At 36.5% G+C, this 17,519-nt stretch overlaps 1 protein-coding gene and 1 long non-coding RNA gene across 8 annotated transcripts in view; one reads left to right on the forward strand and one right to left on the reverse strand.

Moving 5' to 3' along the window:
- LOC136266977 (uncharacterized) overlaps positions 1-10,380 on the reverse strand; it is a 65,675-nt gene extending 55,295 nt beyond the window's left edge. Inside the window, exons 1-8 of one of the 7 annotated variants that reach the window (XR_010706425.1) lie at positions 8,560-10,371; positions 8,348-8,507; positions 8,130-8,234; positions 7,810-7,874; positions 7,721-7,749; positions 7,539-7,630; positions 7,056-7,120; positions 6,819-6,996 (exon numbers count right to left, since the gene is read on the reverse strand). Coding sequence is in view for 2 of the 7 variants with exons in the window: in XM_066062031.1 (XP_065918103.1) it covers positions 7,721-7,749; positions 7,810-7,874; positions 8,130-8,140 (105 nt within the window). In the remaining 5 variants the exon portion in view is untranslated. Of the gene's footprint in view, positions 1-6,818; positions 6,997-7,055; positions 7,121-7,538; positions 7,671-7,720; positions 7,750-7,809; positions 8,271-8,347; positions 8,508-8,559 lie in introns of those variants that run through there. The other 6 variants (XR_010706424.1, XR_010706423.1, XM_066062031.1 and 3 more) reach the window with 6 other exon arrangements.
- Positions 62-17,308, forward strand: LOC136266981 (uncharacterized). Its single transcript, XR_010706429.1, has 3 exons — positions 62-255; positions 16,544-16,719; positions 16,781-17,308. It is a non-coding gene; the product is annotated as an uncharacterized lncRNA (long non-coding RNA).
- The last annotated feature ends 211 nt before the right edge of the window (positions 17,309-17,519 follow it).

Consider the following 17,519-nt stretch of genomic DNA (forward strand, 5'->3'; position numbering starts at 1 on the left):
ACTAATAAATAGCATCCGTCTTTTTTTTATTTTCCCCTTTCTTTCTTTTTTTGCATGTGTATATAGTCTAGTTAGCTACCTAAGGGATACAACGATTGATTTGTTCAGATCGGAGAATCAGGAGATAGCTACACTTTGTTGGACTTGATCCTTAAATTCCTCCATTGTTTAGCTACTCTCTTTGCGGTCAGTGGTGTATAGCTACGTGGGACTGTCAGTTGCATTCAGTGACTGGCTCTGCTACGTACATAACAAGTGAGTATGAATGTACTTACAAATTTGACTATTAAAATGCATAGAGCTACGTAACTACATGTAGCTACAGTATGTGTATATATATTTGTGTCCCGCGGAATGTATTTATTTTGTATCCATGTGTTAAGTTTTGTATGTTAGCTAGCTATGTGTATTTGTGTGTATTGTATGCTGCTCTGGCAAGGTAGAACGGTAGCTAGTTTCCGATTGTCAGAGGGTAATTGCATTTTATAGCAAATGAATTTCTGATGTCAACTGCATCAGTATACATATAGCTATGATAACTAGCACGGATGTTAATGTATGCACACACTTCCTGTGAATTTTCAATAGAGGCCAAAAGTAAAAGGTCTTGTCTAGCATACATCACTTATATGTAGCTGTGGACATACAATATGTGTTGCACCTGTCTGTGTGCTAAGCACAGGTCTATTATAGAGTAACTCTCTAGAACAACTCATCTACTTTCTAAATATCTCCATTTAATAAAATTCTTTTAATCATAAATTACAAATCAAATTATGAGACATCACTGGAGTAATAATTGCACCATGAATTTAAGTGTATGAAGTATACTTTATTTATTTGTTTATTTTTATTGGTTTAACCACAAGGTAAGGTGGGTGCAGGAGGCAACAAAGCCTATAAGGGTGCCACCTACAAAAACAACAATGCAAAAATAAGGAAACACAATAGCTAAACAATACAAAAACAAATTGAATACATAAGTTAGTAATCTACTCTACATACAAGGAATAGTTAGTAGAACAAAGAAAATTATACAAAGCCATTTAAAAGTGGCCGCACGGTGGGAGATGGACAAAATGTTGGAGTTCCACATAAAGATACAATTTACAAAAAAAGGAATACCTATATTAGTTTATGGAAGATTGCTTACACAAGAGAGATAGAGAGTGTGATCTTGTTGGAGCAGTGGAGAAGGTAAAGTGATCACTAAAAGGTATGGAGATATGTTGATGGAACATATCATATACTGTCATCAGTGTCAAGTATTTTCGTTGGGTAGATAGCAATGGCCAGGACAGCTCTCCACAACATTCTTCAGAGAATTTAGACCATTGGTAGGTATGTGAACAAATCTGCTTCCACAAACCCAGTGGGCACCACAATTTTGTATTTTCTTCAGTGAAGAAATTCCGTACAACACTTGCATAATCCAATATAGTAATCCAGTATAGTAATCCAGTATAGTAATCCAGTATAGTAATCCAGTATAGTAATCCAGTATAGTAATCCAGTATAGTAATCCAGTATGCGGTGTTTGTAAAAGTATACAGTACACATTTCCCGTAAACATATCTCAAACTACGTATACTTAATCAAGTTTCTGTATACTTAAAATTATGGTGCGATTATTACTCCAGTGTACATCTCATTTTATTTGATTTGTAATTCATGATTAAAAGGATTTGATTAAATAAACTAGGGATATTTAGAAAGTAGATGAGTTACTCTACAACTTAAAGAGATATAAAACTGCTGATTGGATGTAAGTGTGATTTGTAGACGATGGGTATCCATGAATCGACTTTTTTCTCTGATTATACGTATTAATCGGAAATGATTTTGTAGGGCTGCTACCACCAGACAAAAAAGCCAAGAGAGATTGGTGTCCAAAGTCCCACAGCCTTGAACTATCTAAAGACATATAAGTTGTTCGAAAATTCCTGTTGTAGTTCAAGTAATCGCGTCCAACTTTGGAGCCCGTCCAATATTAGGTGAGTTACTCTAGCTACATGCATAAAGAAGACATGGTATTGAAATATTTTTTAAGGAACAGAGAGGCAAATAAACGCTGCCTCATGCAAATAATTGCAAGCCAGTCACAAGTTCTCAATCATAGCAGAAGCAATTTGTTTTAAGTAAACTGTCCATATAAATGCTTATACTATACTGATGTGGTGCGGTGGGAGAGTCCACACAGTGACATTTATTTAACAGATTACTCCTGATTTGCAGAACTTATCAACTGATCATAACTCATATACAATATGTGCAATGCTTTGTCACAGTTAATGTTACTAGTATAGTGGCCTGATGGTCACCACTGCATGCTTCATACTGGAATTTATTGGTCATATTCCATCAGTAGTGGACTAGTGTGATTAGTAACAAGTGTTAGCTGTTTTAGTAAGCCTGTACTTTTCATCCAACATCAACAAAAGTATCTTCACATTAATGACTTAATGACTAATTTAAAACCGTCTCAGTTGAGAAGTTTGTTTGTGGCAATTAAATTGTGGCTAATGGTTTTGTGTGTTTCATTTTCTCTGGTTGGCACAGCTTTAAGTAAATGGCCACAAACCATGAAACATATGATAGAACATCTGTGTGTGTGCACTCTTCTTTAGGACATGATGTGCTGTCCACAACTTCACCATGATAGTCTTATTGTGAAACTGCACATTCACTTGTGTTGAAACCTCAGATGTGTATTAAATACAATTAATACACATAGCACCTAACTCAAGGCAGCACTGCAGCCATATGACAGCTTGAAAGTGCTAAACAGTTGAAAACCATGAATGTTCCGTCGTGTTAGGCTGCAGCTTAGTCAATAGCAAAGCAGGTCTGTTATCAGTGTGGGTTGTCTTGTTTTGCAAAAATCCCCCATTCTGTAATTACAGTTCTAAGATATGTTGTTATTTATAACCAAAAATATGGTTAATGAGATCTAGACAAACTTAATACTGAGAATCATTATAAATTCATTGATTTACTGTACTCTGACTGACCTTTCCATATGCACTACATCCTTTGTTGTGGTTGATCATTGTAAATCATCATTTGTTGAACTTATTAGCACATTAAGCATTATGTGTTTATGTATTTACTGTTGTAAGAGGGCTGACCATCAATTTGAAAACACCACATTCTCTATGCATAGCCTGTGAGTTACACTTTCATGTTATAGTAGCTGGCTATCATTTCCAACTATTAATGTTATTTCAACCATCCAACAGAATTGTGTAATAATATACCACTGTTGACGTGCACCAACCTTGCTCCGTATGATACACTTGTCTGGGCTGCATATCCTTCAAAACATCTGCTGATTAATAAAAAATGCTGCACTGGTCTGCGTTACGACCTGTACATGCCACTTTGATTGAACAATGAGTAACCATGAACGGAAACATAATCAAATAAGGATGTGTGTGCATGCGCGTGTGTGCGTGTGTGTGCGTGCGCATGCACGCATGTGTGTGTGTAGTTACTGAATAATTTGCTATTATCCTTCCAACAAAAAAGGAACTTCTTTTTCTATCTAATTTATAAATGAAGAATCACAATTGGTTTCAGGGTGTTCATGGTTATCGCGCTTTAACTAATCACACAATGTACCACAGTATGGTGCAAAAGTTATGTGTCTTGTATGTTCACAACTGCTTTTCAGACTTTCTTTAGCATTAATTCAATGTATTGCATTGCAAGGATTTTTCAAAAGGAGTTTCAAATTATAGCAGTAAATCTTGGGTCTTTGGGGGTAGCTGCTGACAGATTTATATCAAAATGTGGTATATTCAATTTCCATGATTCTATGGATAACAAAAAGGAACAAGAACATACATATTGTATAAAGAAGCAGCTACGTACATGTAAAATTTTAGATTTAAACAATATGCAAGCAACAATATAAGCTAGATCATTCACAGTATATAAGTATATGACCTTAAAGCAAGAGTAAATAATAAAAGAGAGTGTCTAACTCCAGTATATATGGTTCATCAAAAATGAGAGCCACAGGTCAACAGGCTTCCCTTGAATTTACAGGAAGGGTGTTAATATGCTTTGGCTTGCATAGACTAACTTTCAAAGGGCTACTCAAAGTCACCACCTCCTGAAGTATTAACTCACTCAATCAGCACTTAATCATAAGCATGAATTTACTAGAAAGACTTGTGAAGTTAGACACTCTCTCTTATCATATACTCTTGCTTAAAATAATGTTACATTGTGAGCCCACATTATAACTCCCTTAACCTTGCATTGTGTTTTATGGGTGGTCATGAGGTATTTAGCTCCATGGTTCTCAGCACTGCGGTCACCAATATAGCACTGTGGTTTGCGTATATAGCACTGTGGTCACATGACTTATTACTGAAACTATCGCGGAGGTGTTCTAGCTAAACATTGGTATTAGTGTTCATAAATTCTTCATTGCATCACTCACCCATGTAGGCTTACATCAACAATGATGGTACCCTATAATTTAAAATTATTACAATGCGTGTGAACTAGATTCACATTTTCTCATCAAGCTGTGAAAACCAGCCTTCAAAAACCCTGGATTAAATATTGCAAAATCAAAGGTGCATGGCTGCAATTAGCATCAACCCATGTTTTCTTCACCTTTGATTTCACACCAAAGGTTTGGTTTTGAAGGCCACACCTTTTTCACAGCTTGGATATATTTTTTTACTTCTTTTATACTACAAAGCTGGCCATACATCGGCTTTAGGACTTGTATTTATTCACATTTTAGTCACAATATAACATCATGGGGTAACTTTAACTGTTCTTTATTTAATAGCAATTATTACGTATACCTGATATGGAAACAAATTAGATAATTTATGTAACTACCTCTGTGATTATTACAAGATTGGTTTTTATAAGACTTTTCCTTTGAGTAATAAATATTAATAAAAAGTTACTAGATATATTGCATTACACCATTTTAAAGTGATTTTCTTACCCTTTAATAGAGCATAGGATTTTTTTTTTGGAATTCCAGTACACATGGGCTCCAAAATTTCCATTGGTATAACCTAACTCTTGGTATAACTATTTGGTTAATAACTTTTAATTGTGTAACGTAGTAGGTATGGTAATGCTCAAATGTAACGTCATCTTGCAAGAGTGTGAGCAATTAAAAACTCACTAATTAAAGGGCATGGCACCCGATTCACTCATGAGTATTCATCCAAAATGAAATACTCGCAAGCAAAACAAGTATCATATCCTTTAATCGGTGAGTTGTTTTATCGTTTGCACTCTCACGAGATGATATTACATTTGAGCGATACTGTAGATTTAAACTAAAACTTTGACATATAAGGTTGAAATTAAGGAAGTGAACAACTGATGGCTTTGGCTCAGTAGCTAAAGGTTTGGGTGCCTGGTTTGAACCCTGGACAACTTTCCCATTTCTTTTTATTGTGTCGTCTGATGGCTTTGCTTCATAGAAACATCGAGAAAATATAGATGTAATAATTATCAGTCACATGCGACCATAAACCGAAACACCTGTATGTGGACATGGTAAGGAGTGTCAATACTTTATATGATGAATTCAGTATTAGTGTATCCATAGGTAACCCCATAATTTTGCATAGATTACCCATCATAGGAATGGCTTTTGGTAGTTTGAAAGGAATTGGAGTAACAAGCAAAAGCCAACCAAACTAGCATAGTAGACCATTCTCATAAGCAGTTTATCCTGTAGCCATGACAATACTGGTTGTTGACTTTTTACCTGATAACACTATTTATTGGGTATGTGAGTTCACCTTTACATGCTCGTTAAGTGTTCCAAATTTCAAGGTAATTGAGTAAAGGGTTTTTTCATTATAGCAATTTTTGCAAAGTGTGTGAAAAGTGAACCTATGAACGAAATTTTGACTGTGTATATCTTGGGAGTGACTAAAGCTAACTGGCAGGCAAAAATGGTCAGTAGTGTCTATCATATATCAAGACTCACGGTAGTGAGTCGCGCGGCCAAGAAACTACAAAGCACACGTCCAATTAAAAGACGCGCGGCTACTACTGTGAGTTATTTACGTGTAAGGCCGGTTTCACAATATTAGTCCTAGATTATGCAATATCTCTCAATAGATTTGTATTGCGTTACGTGATAAAAAAATCTTTAGGAGTCATCATCATAGTTTTCTTGCGACCTCGCTAAAATAAAAAAGTAACCATCGCAAAATAAAAAATAGGCGTATTTCACTTTATTTCTCTACTTTATGTTACAACTACTGTCACGTTATACCAGTCAACATAGCCGTGTTTGTATAGTCCATCTAGCACTGACATTATCCAATCCTGGTTTGCCTATACGTGTATTTTCTTCAATCAAACCTCTATTCCCTACAATAACTTTTAAAGACACGACGTGGACACAAACTCTAATGCCTGATAAACAAGTTGTGACAGCGTGCTGAACCGTAAGTTCCCTAGGGATGGCGTTTTAAGCAGAAATCTTTTAAATTCGATTTAGTGCCACACCCCATGCGAGCGTTTATAAATCGCCAGTTGTCTTATGGTGTGAAGAACAAAATCACTAGCGAAGGTGCTTTAAGCATACTCTTCAATTCTCTATTTACATGTAATTTTTAATAGATTAACCACAAAGGCCGGTAAGGTGAATACAAAAGGTAACAAGGCTTTAGAGGTTACCACCTCTATGTAGTGTGTACCATGTAGCTTGTGTTGTGGCTTTCATTAAGTATTATGCACACACAAATGGTGCAACAAAATTTTGTAATGGATTGCTCAGATGTGGTACGTGGTTTGCCAGTAACCATGTATGAGTTGGGGTTGTTCCACACAACTTACACAATATTCAAATTTCATGATGGTCATGAAAATTTCTTGCCATATGGTAAACATACAACAACATGTAACAACGTTAATCAACATCACATCAAGACTTGACTAAAAATAGTTCCAACAATAGCGATGATTTCTTGTATGTCAGCATGACGATACTGAGACCTGTAAAAGAATAAGCAGGTACTGAAGTTAACCTTAAATTAAACACTCATGCAACTGACCTGGAACATCGGTCGCAACACCAAAAACACTTGTTTCGATATCTGATGACACAATCCAGCAGGCACTGAATTAAAAGAGAATGTACAAAAAATCAATATGCCGGGCTGTATTAATAATAGCTTGTATAATCAAAATGAACAAAAATTATATCCCAGGCTAAGTGAATGAATAACATAACTGTTGGGTAAGCATGTCAAACCTGAACATTAGGACATTAGTCAAACAAAAGTACGCTATCACAACTTGGTCATAATACAATGTTTGTACCACTGGACTTCACACTGGTTGCCCAAAAATTGTGCCATTCCGGGACAACAGCATAATTATGAAACAAATAGTTACTACAACACAGAAGGCTTACTGTTGCACTGTCTACACTGATATACCATAATTTAAAAACATAACAGGTGGGCATTAAATATAATACACTTAATATCTGGGTACTAGGAAAAAATCACTAACATCACAACATGTAAACTGACCTGGAAATTAACACACTTGATGCCACTACAGTCTACACGGATATTTGTTTGAACCCATCAACACTATGCCCAATACATCTGAGTAGACTGACCTGCAAATTCACATCACTAGTATGCAGTGATAATTGTTAACTACAAAAACAACAATTGCAATAATACAATTCTTCTGTACGTCAACTGACCTGAAATTCATGACACTCGATACCGAGACCTGTAAAAGAATAAGCAGGCACTGAAGTCAACCTTAAATTAAACACACATGCAAACTGACCTGGAACATCGGTCGCAACACCAAAGACACCTGTTTCGATATCTGACGAAACAATCCAGCAGGCACTGAATTAAAAAGAGAATGTGCAAAAAATCAATATGCCAGGCTGTACCAATAAAGGATGGATAATCAAAATGAACTAAAAATATATATATCCCATATGCAGGTTAAGTGAGTAACATAACTGTTGGGTAAGCATGTAAGCCAGAACATTAGGTCATTAGTCAAACAAAAGTACGCTATCACAAACTGGTCAGTGATAATTGATAACTACAAAAAGAACAATTGCAATAATACAATTCCTCTGAACGGTAACTGACCTGAAATTCATGACACCTGTATCTTTGTTCTTGCATGGTCTCAACTTACATATGTACCATGATCACATTCAACTGCTAGTGGATAAACCAGTATGACCAGATGGCCTGCAAAAACCAACAAGCAGGTGTTACACCTAAAGCCTGGAATATGAAAAATATCATATAAGCATTATTCCACACTAATATAGTAATAGATTATAGGACGTTGTGGAACTTGCCTAAACATGTAAACTTGAACATGAGGACAACTGCATAATCTGGACACTTGGAATTGTTCAATACCTGATGAACAAGTTGGTACTAATGACATTCACTTCAACATTTTATCCCAACTGGGTGAATCTCTTGTAACTGAGTAAAAAGGTGTTTATTTTCCACCTGCAACCAAAGTTCTACATTTCTGTGGTTGAGTGTACATAGCTAAACTGACCTGGAAAATCAGTATGCCATAGGGGTATGGAAATGGTTCCTTTCCTTCTGTTGTGACATTACTTACAGCTGACTGGTAAATGATCATCGATGTCCCCATGGACCCCAACAATTAGTCTCGATGAGCATATCAATAACTTCATAAGTTGGAATGAATTTCCTTTCAACATGTGGTGGAATGAATTTCCTTTCAACATCTTGTGGACAGGTCAAAAATCCTATCGCACAAACACGGTGAATCAGTGTGTGGCGATATGACACGTTGCACAAACTTCACTCCTCGTTTCGTTAGCATTCAAGACCGGCATATGTCAGAGTACCTCAGTATTCTTGACTCTTACTTCTTCAAGCGTTGCTCTAGCGATGTAGTTTCTCACGAGGGGCTCGAGTTTCTCATTAAAGTCGAGCCGATTAAAGTACGCCTCACCATCCAGTTACATTCCTAAACCATTCAATTTAAAACCACGTATCACGAGTGTCCGCTTAAGGTAATTAGGGACTTTCCACGAGATTTCCCCTAAATAGATCACGTGTTAGTTGTCAATCCGGTGGATTCTGGTGGTATACATGGTTCAACAATGCGGTAAGTGTACTTTACTATAGTATAAGCTGTCAATAATTGTTTGTGCACTGCTAAACTAAGTTATTTTTGTGTGATAAGCATGCTTGAGGAAGGGTCTGGGGGATGAGACTAATGTTTTTACAGCAGTTGATGATGGCCAGGCAAAGAACTGCGAGAAGAACTACTGTGATAATGTGATAGTAGGGAAAAATTCCACCCCTATAGCTCTACCAATAGCTAGGGGCATTAACTAGCATTATCTACAACTACTGTATTATGTTGCTGATATGTACATCCGGGCCAAGAATAAAGGTGAAAGTGGTAGTAAGGCTCAATCCTATTATTCTGCTGAACAGACAAGGGAGTCTGGGACTCTGGGGGCATGCTCCCTCAGGAAAGTATAAGTACTACAACTTTTTTGTTTTAATTGCTTCAAGTATAAAAATTTCAGTCAAAAGGTGATGATCAAGGCTCTGGTCTTATGCACTGGTTGGAGTGGTTGTATCGATACTGCACTGTGACATCCTTGAGGGGTTAGTGCTGGCATTGTCCATGGCAATACTATTCCATCTCCCCGAGTCTTGATGATTGAGTCCTCCATTCCTTTCTCTGCTGCTCCAATCCTGAAGTTGTGACCACAGTCAAAGGTGACGATCGAGGTTCTGGTCTTGCATCTATACTGTACTGCAACACCCTTGAGGGGTTAGTACTGGCATTGTCCATCGCAATACTGTTCCATCTCCCATATACAAGTCTTGATGGTTGAGTCCTCTATTCCTTTCTCTGCTGCTCTAATCCTGAAGTTGTGACCAAAATATTAAAAAATGGTTATAACATGATAAATGATTATGATGATAACAATTACAAAGCTGTGTAGCAACTGTGAACTAGTTAGGCACTTGCAAGTTTAATTAGGTGTCTGAAGCATTTAACATGCACAGATATGAGATATATTCATCACATGCAGGCAGTAAAGATAGATTTACTCTAATAGAACAGTCATACTACACCGTAAATTCATACTTCCGAATTTACGGTGTTATGAAACAATCATTATTATGTTTGGATTTTACTGACTCTCCAAGATAATATGTGACTGAATTTGATAAAACAAGGCTTCGACGCACAAAGCTTTGTTAGGAGATATGGCGATTTTAAGGAATCATTGTGTAATAACTTCCCAGTGCCTACAGCTGTGCGAACAAAATTTGCACCAATTATTCATCTGTTCACTAGCTATCACTGAGTGGGTGTATACATTTCTGATACCCAAAATTTGCCCTGTTTTGAGCAGCTTTTTTCGAGTGGGTAATAATATCACAGGTGGTAGTAAGAGGGTGGGAGGGTGGGGGTGGACGGTGGTCTTAATATACGGGTATAAAATGAAGTAAGAAGACGATTGGAATCCAGAGGCCAAGTTTGGGCTCTCCATGGCCCTCCATGGCCCTCAAATTACTCCAAATTGACTGAGAACACTATTGGCGAGCTCTCTGTGAAGTCCCAGCTCACTACACACCATTATCACAAAACCATGACCATTTAATGGTGCCAATCTCACACTCGTGGCTTTGACAGGGTCGGAAGAAAGCTGCTACAGAAACCAGACTTGCCAGTGCTGAAGGAAGTACAGTGTGAAATATGATAGTGTATTAGACCAGCAATCCATTTCTGGTAAAATCGTAAGTTTGATTTTGTGTGTGTGGAAGCCTGTTATATGAAATCCGGTCACATATTCTGCATTAATGTTAATTGCTCATTTCCAAAAAAAATTACTTTTTAAACCAAATGTAGACTCTATCACTGACAAAAATGAGTGATATCCACCCCAAAAACACCTTCGCTGTAAAAAAGGCGTGCCCAAGAAACTACAAGTACCTGGAACCCAATGTAAAAAAACAAAAAGAAAAAACAGCTCAGCTGAAGTGAAAAGTAACTGGTAACTTAAAAAGCTGATATCTGAAGCGGCCAAGAATACAATTACTAAAGTTTAATCCATGCAAGAACACCTTGGCTATAATACAGGTGTGTACATGAAAGTAACTGGCGACTGAAATGGCTGATATCTGAAGCGGCCAAGAATGAATGGTCATATACAGCTAATTCAAAAATTTAACACTGAACCTTTATAATTCAGCTGTGTTCTATATTCACTCTTGCTGCATCTTAAAGTAATTTCTTTTAACTCTAATTGGCTGGTAATTTGGCCGCCTTTTTTAATAGTCAGTATAATAGAGCAAAAAAAGGCAGCCAAATTACCAGCCATTTAGAGTTAAAAGAAATTACTTTACGATGCAGCAAGAGTGAATATAGAACACAGCCAAATTATAAAGGTTCAGTGTTAAATTTTTGAATTAGTTGTATATGACCATTCATTCTTGGCCGCTTCAGATATCAGCCATTTCAGTCGCCAGTTACTTTCATGTACACACCTATATTATAGCCAAGGTGTTCTTGCATGGATTAAACTGTAGTAATTGTATTCTTGGCCGCTTCAGATATCAGCTTTTTAAGTTACCAGTTACTTTTCACTTCAGCTGAGCTGTTTTTTCTTTTTGTTTTTTTACATTGGGTTCCAGGTACTTGTAGTTTCTTGGGCGCGCCTTTTTTACAGCGAAGGTGTTTTTGGGGTGGATTCCCTACACACATACATGACGTGTAGCCACATATCTAATGATGGAATGTGTGGATACAATTCCAATAATATAATAACACAAAAGCTTCCATCTCAACTAATACGTGATATTCACATGAAGAAAATAATAGAAATTTAACTGACTGCAGTTGGTCAGTTTTTGGAACATACTTGCAATCATTTACTCTTAAACCAAAAATAGGATGATTTGAAAGCAGAAGCATGTATTGGTAGAAAATTGGACTTCCCACAATACATTCATCAATAATTCAATGTTCTTATAGTTTAGCAACATTAGCATCTACATCTGCAACTCTGGGCAATCAACATATTTGATTTTCTACCAGAAAACCAGAGCTGTATTTTAATGTACGCTTTATTAGAGTAGTTGCAGTATCTCATTGCATTATACTACTCAAGTTGATAAACTAACAGTACATGATGCTAAGATTGTCCAGTGTATTGAATTAAAGAGTAGAATATGCTTTATAAGTAAGTTACTTGCAGTAAAAGTCTTGATGTATTATCATTGGACACCAGTCCATAGACATGACAAATTTTTATACTGAAAAAATCTCAATGAGCTGAAATATAATTATAGTATTCATTTGATAACCTAGCCTGTAACCTAAAATTCTTGGTATTAAGTTATTGGTGTCAACTAAGTATAATTCTTGCTATGGTTAATTTAGTCTATATTCTTGGTAGCAATTTGTGGTAACACAAATGAATACCATTGAGAATATCATGATGCAATTAAACTTTACTGTATTTTACATGTTCTTCACTGTTGTATTCTTTGCAATGTGGACCTCATCTCATAAATCCTGAATTGCATCAGGTGTTGCAGTGTATATAGCTCTTTGGTATTGCAAATTAGTGAAGGTTAGCTGTAATAACCAATGGGTATTGTATTGGTGTGGTAAAGGTCTTTCTCAGAGACAGTCACACCACATCAATATCATGTCTGCTACATAGATCAGCTCAATTTTTACACTTGATGATGGTGCAACACCATACAAAGTTATGCTAAATTGTAGTTCATACAGACTGCTTTGTAAAAGCCCTTGTCTTTGGGTTATGTCCAGGATTGTATACATGCAGGAGCTAGAACACATGTACACTGAACACTGTACGAGATTAAGGTGAAGCCCATTATACATATCCCATGATAACAATACAAAACAAAAAATCTCTAGCAAAGGCTTCTAAAGTGAAAATGGTTAATAATAACTTCCTTTACAATATAGCAGGAACCCATAAGTGCTACAAGGCACAACATATGGGCTACTGGGCTTCTTATGGGCTACTGGGCTTCTTATGGGCTACTGGGCTCCTACTATATAGATAGTTCTATAACATGGAAGATTGCAATGAATATAATGTGTTTCCCACAAGTTAGCATGTTGAAAGTCAGGACATGGTATGCATTAAAAAGTTGATGTTGTATTCATCTTTTAGAATTCTTGGTATCAGGTCATTTGTGTCCATTAGATGTCATGGTACTTCCTGGTAGTTGTTTAGCCCACTACTGTCTATCCCAGTCATATTCTTGGTAAAATAATTTGTGGCAATAATAAAAATGAATAACCTAGTTTATGTTAACAGAAGGTGGTGCCATAGCAGGGTACTGGCTTATGTCACAGATAAAAATGTACTTCCAAGGTCTCATCTACTTGATGATGAGACCAGTATCTTCTAGGATCTACTTCCAAGGTCTCTGCATCTGTATAGCTGACTAGCATTTGTGGGTTTCACCAGTGAGTGTGGTGCTTGGCTAGTACCTGGGGTGTTGAGCTAGACCTTGACCTCGACTAGGGTATATTTTTCCTTACCTTTCGGGAAGTAACTTGTACAGGTTTGTGCCTTTTAGGCTCATATGGCAGCACATGCCTAAACTTTATGGTGCTGTGAGATCAAGCCACTAGTGGTCTCTGGGACTTTTGTATGCCACAATGGAATTTACTAATTAAGTTGGTCACATCCCGTTAATACTGTATGCCTAAATATTTCGAGGGGGAAATTTTTTGCTGAATTCACAGTTTTGGAGGTTACCACCAATAATTTTACCCTTGAAATATTTAAACCTCCATATAGTCTAATACATTTTGGGATTGTTTGCAAATACACGAAAAATTTAAATTAGACAACATTGCTCAACCTCAAAAAATTTGCCCCTCAAAATATACAGTAATGGACTAGTGGGTGACAAGTAATCAGTAATGCAATCACAAAGTGGGCAACTGTACAATTAGTAAACTTTCTAACAAACACCACAAACAAGTAAGACATGTCATTTGGTTAGTATGTAACTACACCCACTTGATTAGAATTTCAAGGAAACTATCAAATAACATGCTCCATAATTACACAGTTAACGAGGTGACAACATGATACACATTGACTAAATGGTGGAATTTAAAATTTATCAGCATTAACATCATTGCAGCCATTTCTTGGCCGCCACCTTTGATTTTGCAACTTTTTCACCAGGCTTATCAAGGCCGCACCATTTTTTCATAGCTTGGCTGATTTTGTGGTATACCTATAGTGTAACGTCTTCTCATTATTGATCATGGTTTCAATGATAAAATTTGTTGTTTGGATATTTTATGACTTGTCTCAAGAGATGGCCAGGAGAGTTGAGACTGACTTTATAAATCTATCAAAACTGCACAATGTAGTACGTTTTCTATGATGGTCTTTATTGTAGCTACAACCATGCAATGCATATTTTTGTTTTATTTCATGGCTTATGTCAGCAATCCCTATTCCCTTTTGAAGTTTTAACAATGCACACAGCCATTATTAAAAAATTTTAGCATTAACATTATTGCAGCCATTTCTTGGCCACCACCTTTGATTTCACAACTTTTTTCACCCAGGATTTTTAAGGCCGCACCATTTTTTCACAGCTTTGCTGTTTTTGTGTGGATTTCACTTCTTTCTGTACTTTATAAGGCCCCAAAACCAGCCTATGGCTGACTTTGAGGTTTGTTTTTACTCACATTTCTATTCAGAAACAATGATGATTATTGAAGACAGACTTTTTTCATTGCATGATTTAATTCAATATTTGATAATATTATTGTAATACTCTAATAGAGTGCACATTTTTTTTGAGGACTTCTAATAGAACATACATAGAATGTTCTAGAACAATCTAGTACTTCTATTGGTAGATCTAGCAGTGGTTCAGTGGTTAAGGATGCAAGTTTTAGGTATAAAGATTCCTGGTTTGAACTCTGGTAAGTTTTTTCAACATTTTTGTATGCCTTTTTTTACTCCGTGGTGACTGCTCTATTAGAGTATCTCAACCCTGCGATTTTACATTTGTTTGGTTTTTGCTTTATAACTTTGTCACTGTAACTATTGCTATTCAAACTATCAAAAGGCACTGCTACAATGATCAGCCTATCTACACACCAATTTTAAAGTTATCCCTATACTTGGGGTTACCCTGTAGCCATGACAGAAGTTTGATTTTTTTACGTGAATAAATGCTCATAACTCCTTGGATATTGCTCAGATTGACAGCAAACTTGGTACGTGAATCCACCATTACACACTCTTCGTTTGTGCCAAAGATCAAGGCAATCAAGGTACATGTTTGTGTTTATAGCAATTTTTGCAAACTGCAAAAATAAATTGAAGCCCCCGTAGCCCCCCCCCCCCCGTTTTAAATTAAAATGAAACTTTGAATGTCCATAACTCACAAATGGCTGTTGCAAATTTAATCAAACTTGCTGTGTGGCTTACCCTACCTGGGGGACAGCTATAATGCAAAAATGGTGTGCTTTGGAGATGGGGCCATGGAGCTATATATGCATGCGTGAAAAAACTGTTTTCTTTCTTCCTATCAATATACTCACGGTGTGGTGCGCCGGCTTTCTTGGTTGCACGACATACTATTGTGTGTCTTAACACGGTGTGATACACTGGCTTTCTTGGCCACACGACACACTACTATGTGTCTTGATATGTGAGAGCCTTGGTCATGATCACATGCAAGCACAAAGACTGGCTCAAAAGATGAAACCAGTTTGGGCATTGCAAGAGTGAAAGTATAAGGATTAAGTACTACACAAGGCATTGTATCATCAGTCTACAATCAGCTGTTTTTCCAAGCTATCAATGGGTAGTCACTACCATTATATAGTCTAGTAGAACCATCTGTGACCGGGAGCAAAATTTTTGATTGATAAAAATATAGTTGAATGTCTGCCTTCTACACTTTGCTATTCATTTTATCTTAAATTAAATGGTTGTTTTCTTCTTCATGGAAACCATACCAAGGCGTTAATTTTCCCTATCAACACTTTCCTTAAAGGAACATATTTAGATGCCACAAAACTATTTGAGGTGCTTAATGGACTGTAGCAGTTAAGCTGCACTTTTAAAACAATTGCCACATCCCCATCAACGATCAGAATGTGCCAGACAATGATTTAGCTCCATAGGAACAAGGCATTGTGCCACGCCCATTAGCTTGATCTACTGCATAACTGAGTGGTGAGATTGAGATACTCTAATACAGCAGTCACAGCCATACCTGTATTTCATTTTGATGCTCAAACAAAAGTTAACAAACTAGTAATGCCAAGTAGGGATTTTCCCACATTGCTACAATGCCAAGTAGCTAGGCATCTTCCCTCGTAGCTACCATCATCTCTTGTTTCACTACTTTTTGTCACTGGAATCCTACTTCATTTTTAAATTAATAATTTTTATTGCACTAGTTACAACATACTTTGGCATTGACAAAATAATGGTTATGACATGCCAATGTAGGGATTTTCCTGAAGACAAAGAAAAAGGCAACAGTGATAATAGTTATGAAGATGATGAAACTTCTCTACAACAATCAATGGAGTGTGACTCTGTGATAGATGTTACAGAAGATGATTCTAGTGGGCAATATGTTGAACAAGAAGAATATGAGGATAAGAATAATATGACCAGCACAGGTAAAAATTATGTACTAGTATTCTCAATGTTAGTTGACATGTTTTTTGCAATGTCATACAGGTTGTACCATTCAGTACCTTATGTTATTGTTAATATGTCTCCTTGTTTAAAATATGTTACCACTGATGGTAGTCAGCCGTCGCTTTCTGCAAATCCATTATTAACTTCTCATCTCTGCTGTACACAATTGGCCACATTGCAAGCTCAGTCCATTCAACTGGCTCAACTACAAACACTTACAAACCCCATATGGCTGCCACCATTTGTCTGGCCCAATCTAAACAGTTTATATTCCACTGATACTGGAAATCAAGTGAATGGAACTAATAGTTTATATGAAAAACAACACTTGCAGGTATTGAATGGAGTCAATGGACATGTAAGGAAAGAAGTTGGGTCAGAAAGTTACTGTTCAGCTGTTAAATGTAGTGTTGTGAAAACTACAGGAAATGTTGACAAGAGGAAACAATCCTGTGTATTACCCAAGTCAAAGGCAACTTTTTGATAATCTTGTAAAGGTTTATATTTATGTAGAACACTTTATATATATTATTTTGATTACCAATTGCTTTTTACTAGATGAGTATATTATTGGTTACTTTATGCAGCAGGTAATGGCTACAGCATCATAAGAAATAAGACTATGAGTAGTGATCTGAAGGACCCCACAATGGCAAAATAAATCAAGTATCCCATTAAAATGAGGATTTCTGAAATGGAAGCGTGTATTAAAATTTCAGCCTAGGTAAACTTTCATGAAATTGTGTCAAATATAGCTACATGAAAGACACAGTGCTAC

The sequence above is a fragment of the Dysidea avara genome, chromosome 9 (assembly GCF_963678975.1).
Source record: "Dysidea avara chromosome 9, odDysAvar1.4, whole genome shotgun sequence".
NCBI lineage: Eukaryota > Metazoa > Porifera > Demospongiae > Dictyoceratida > Dysideidae > Dysidea > Dysidea avara.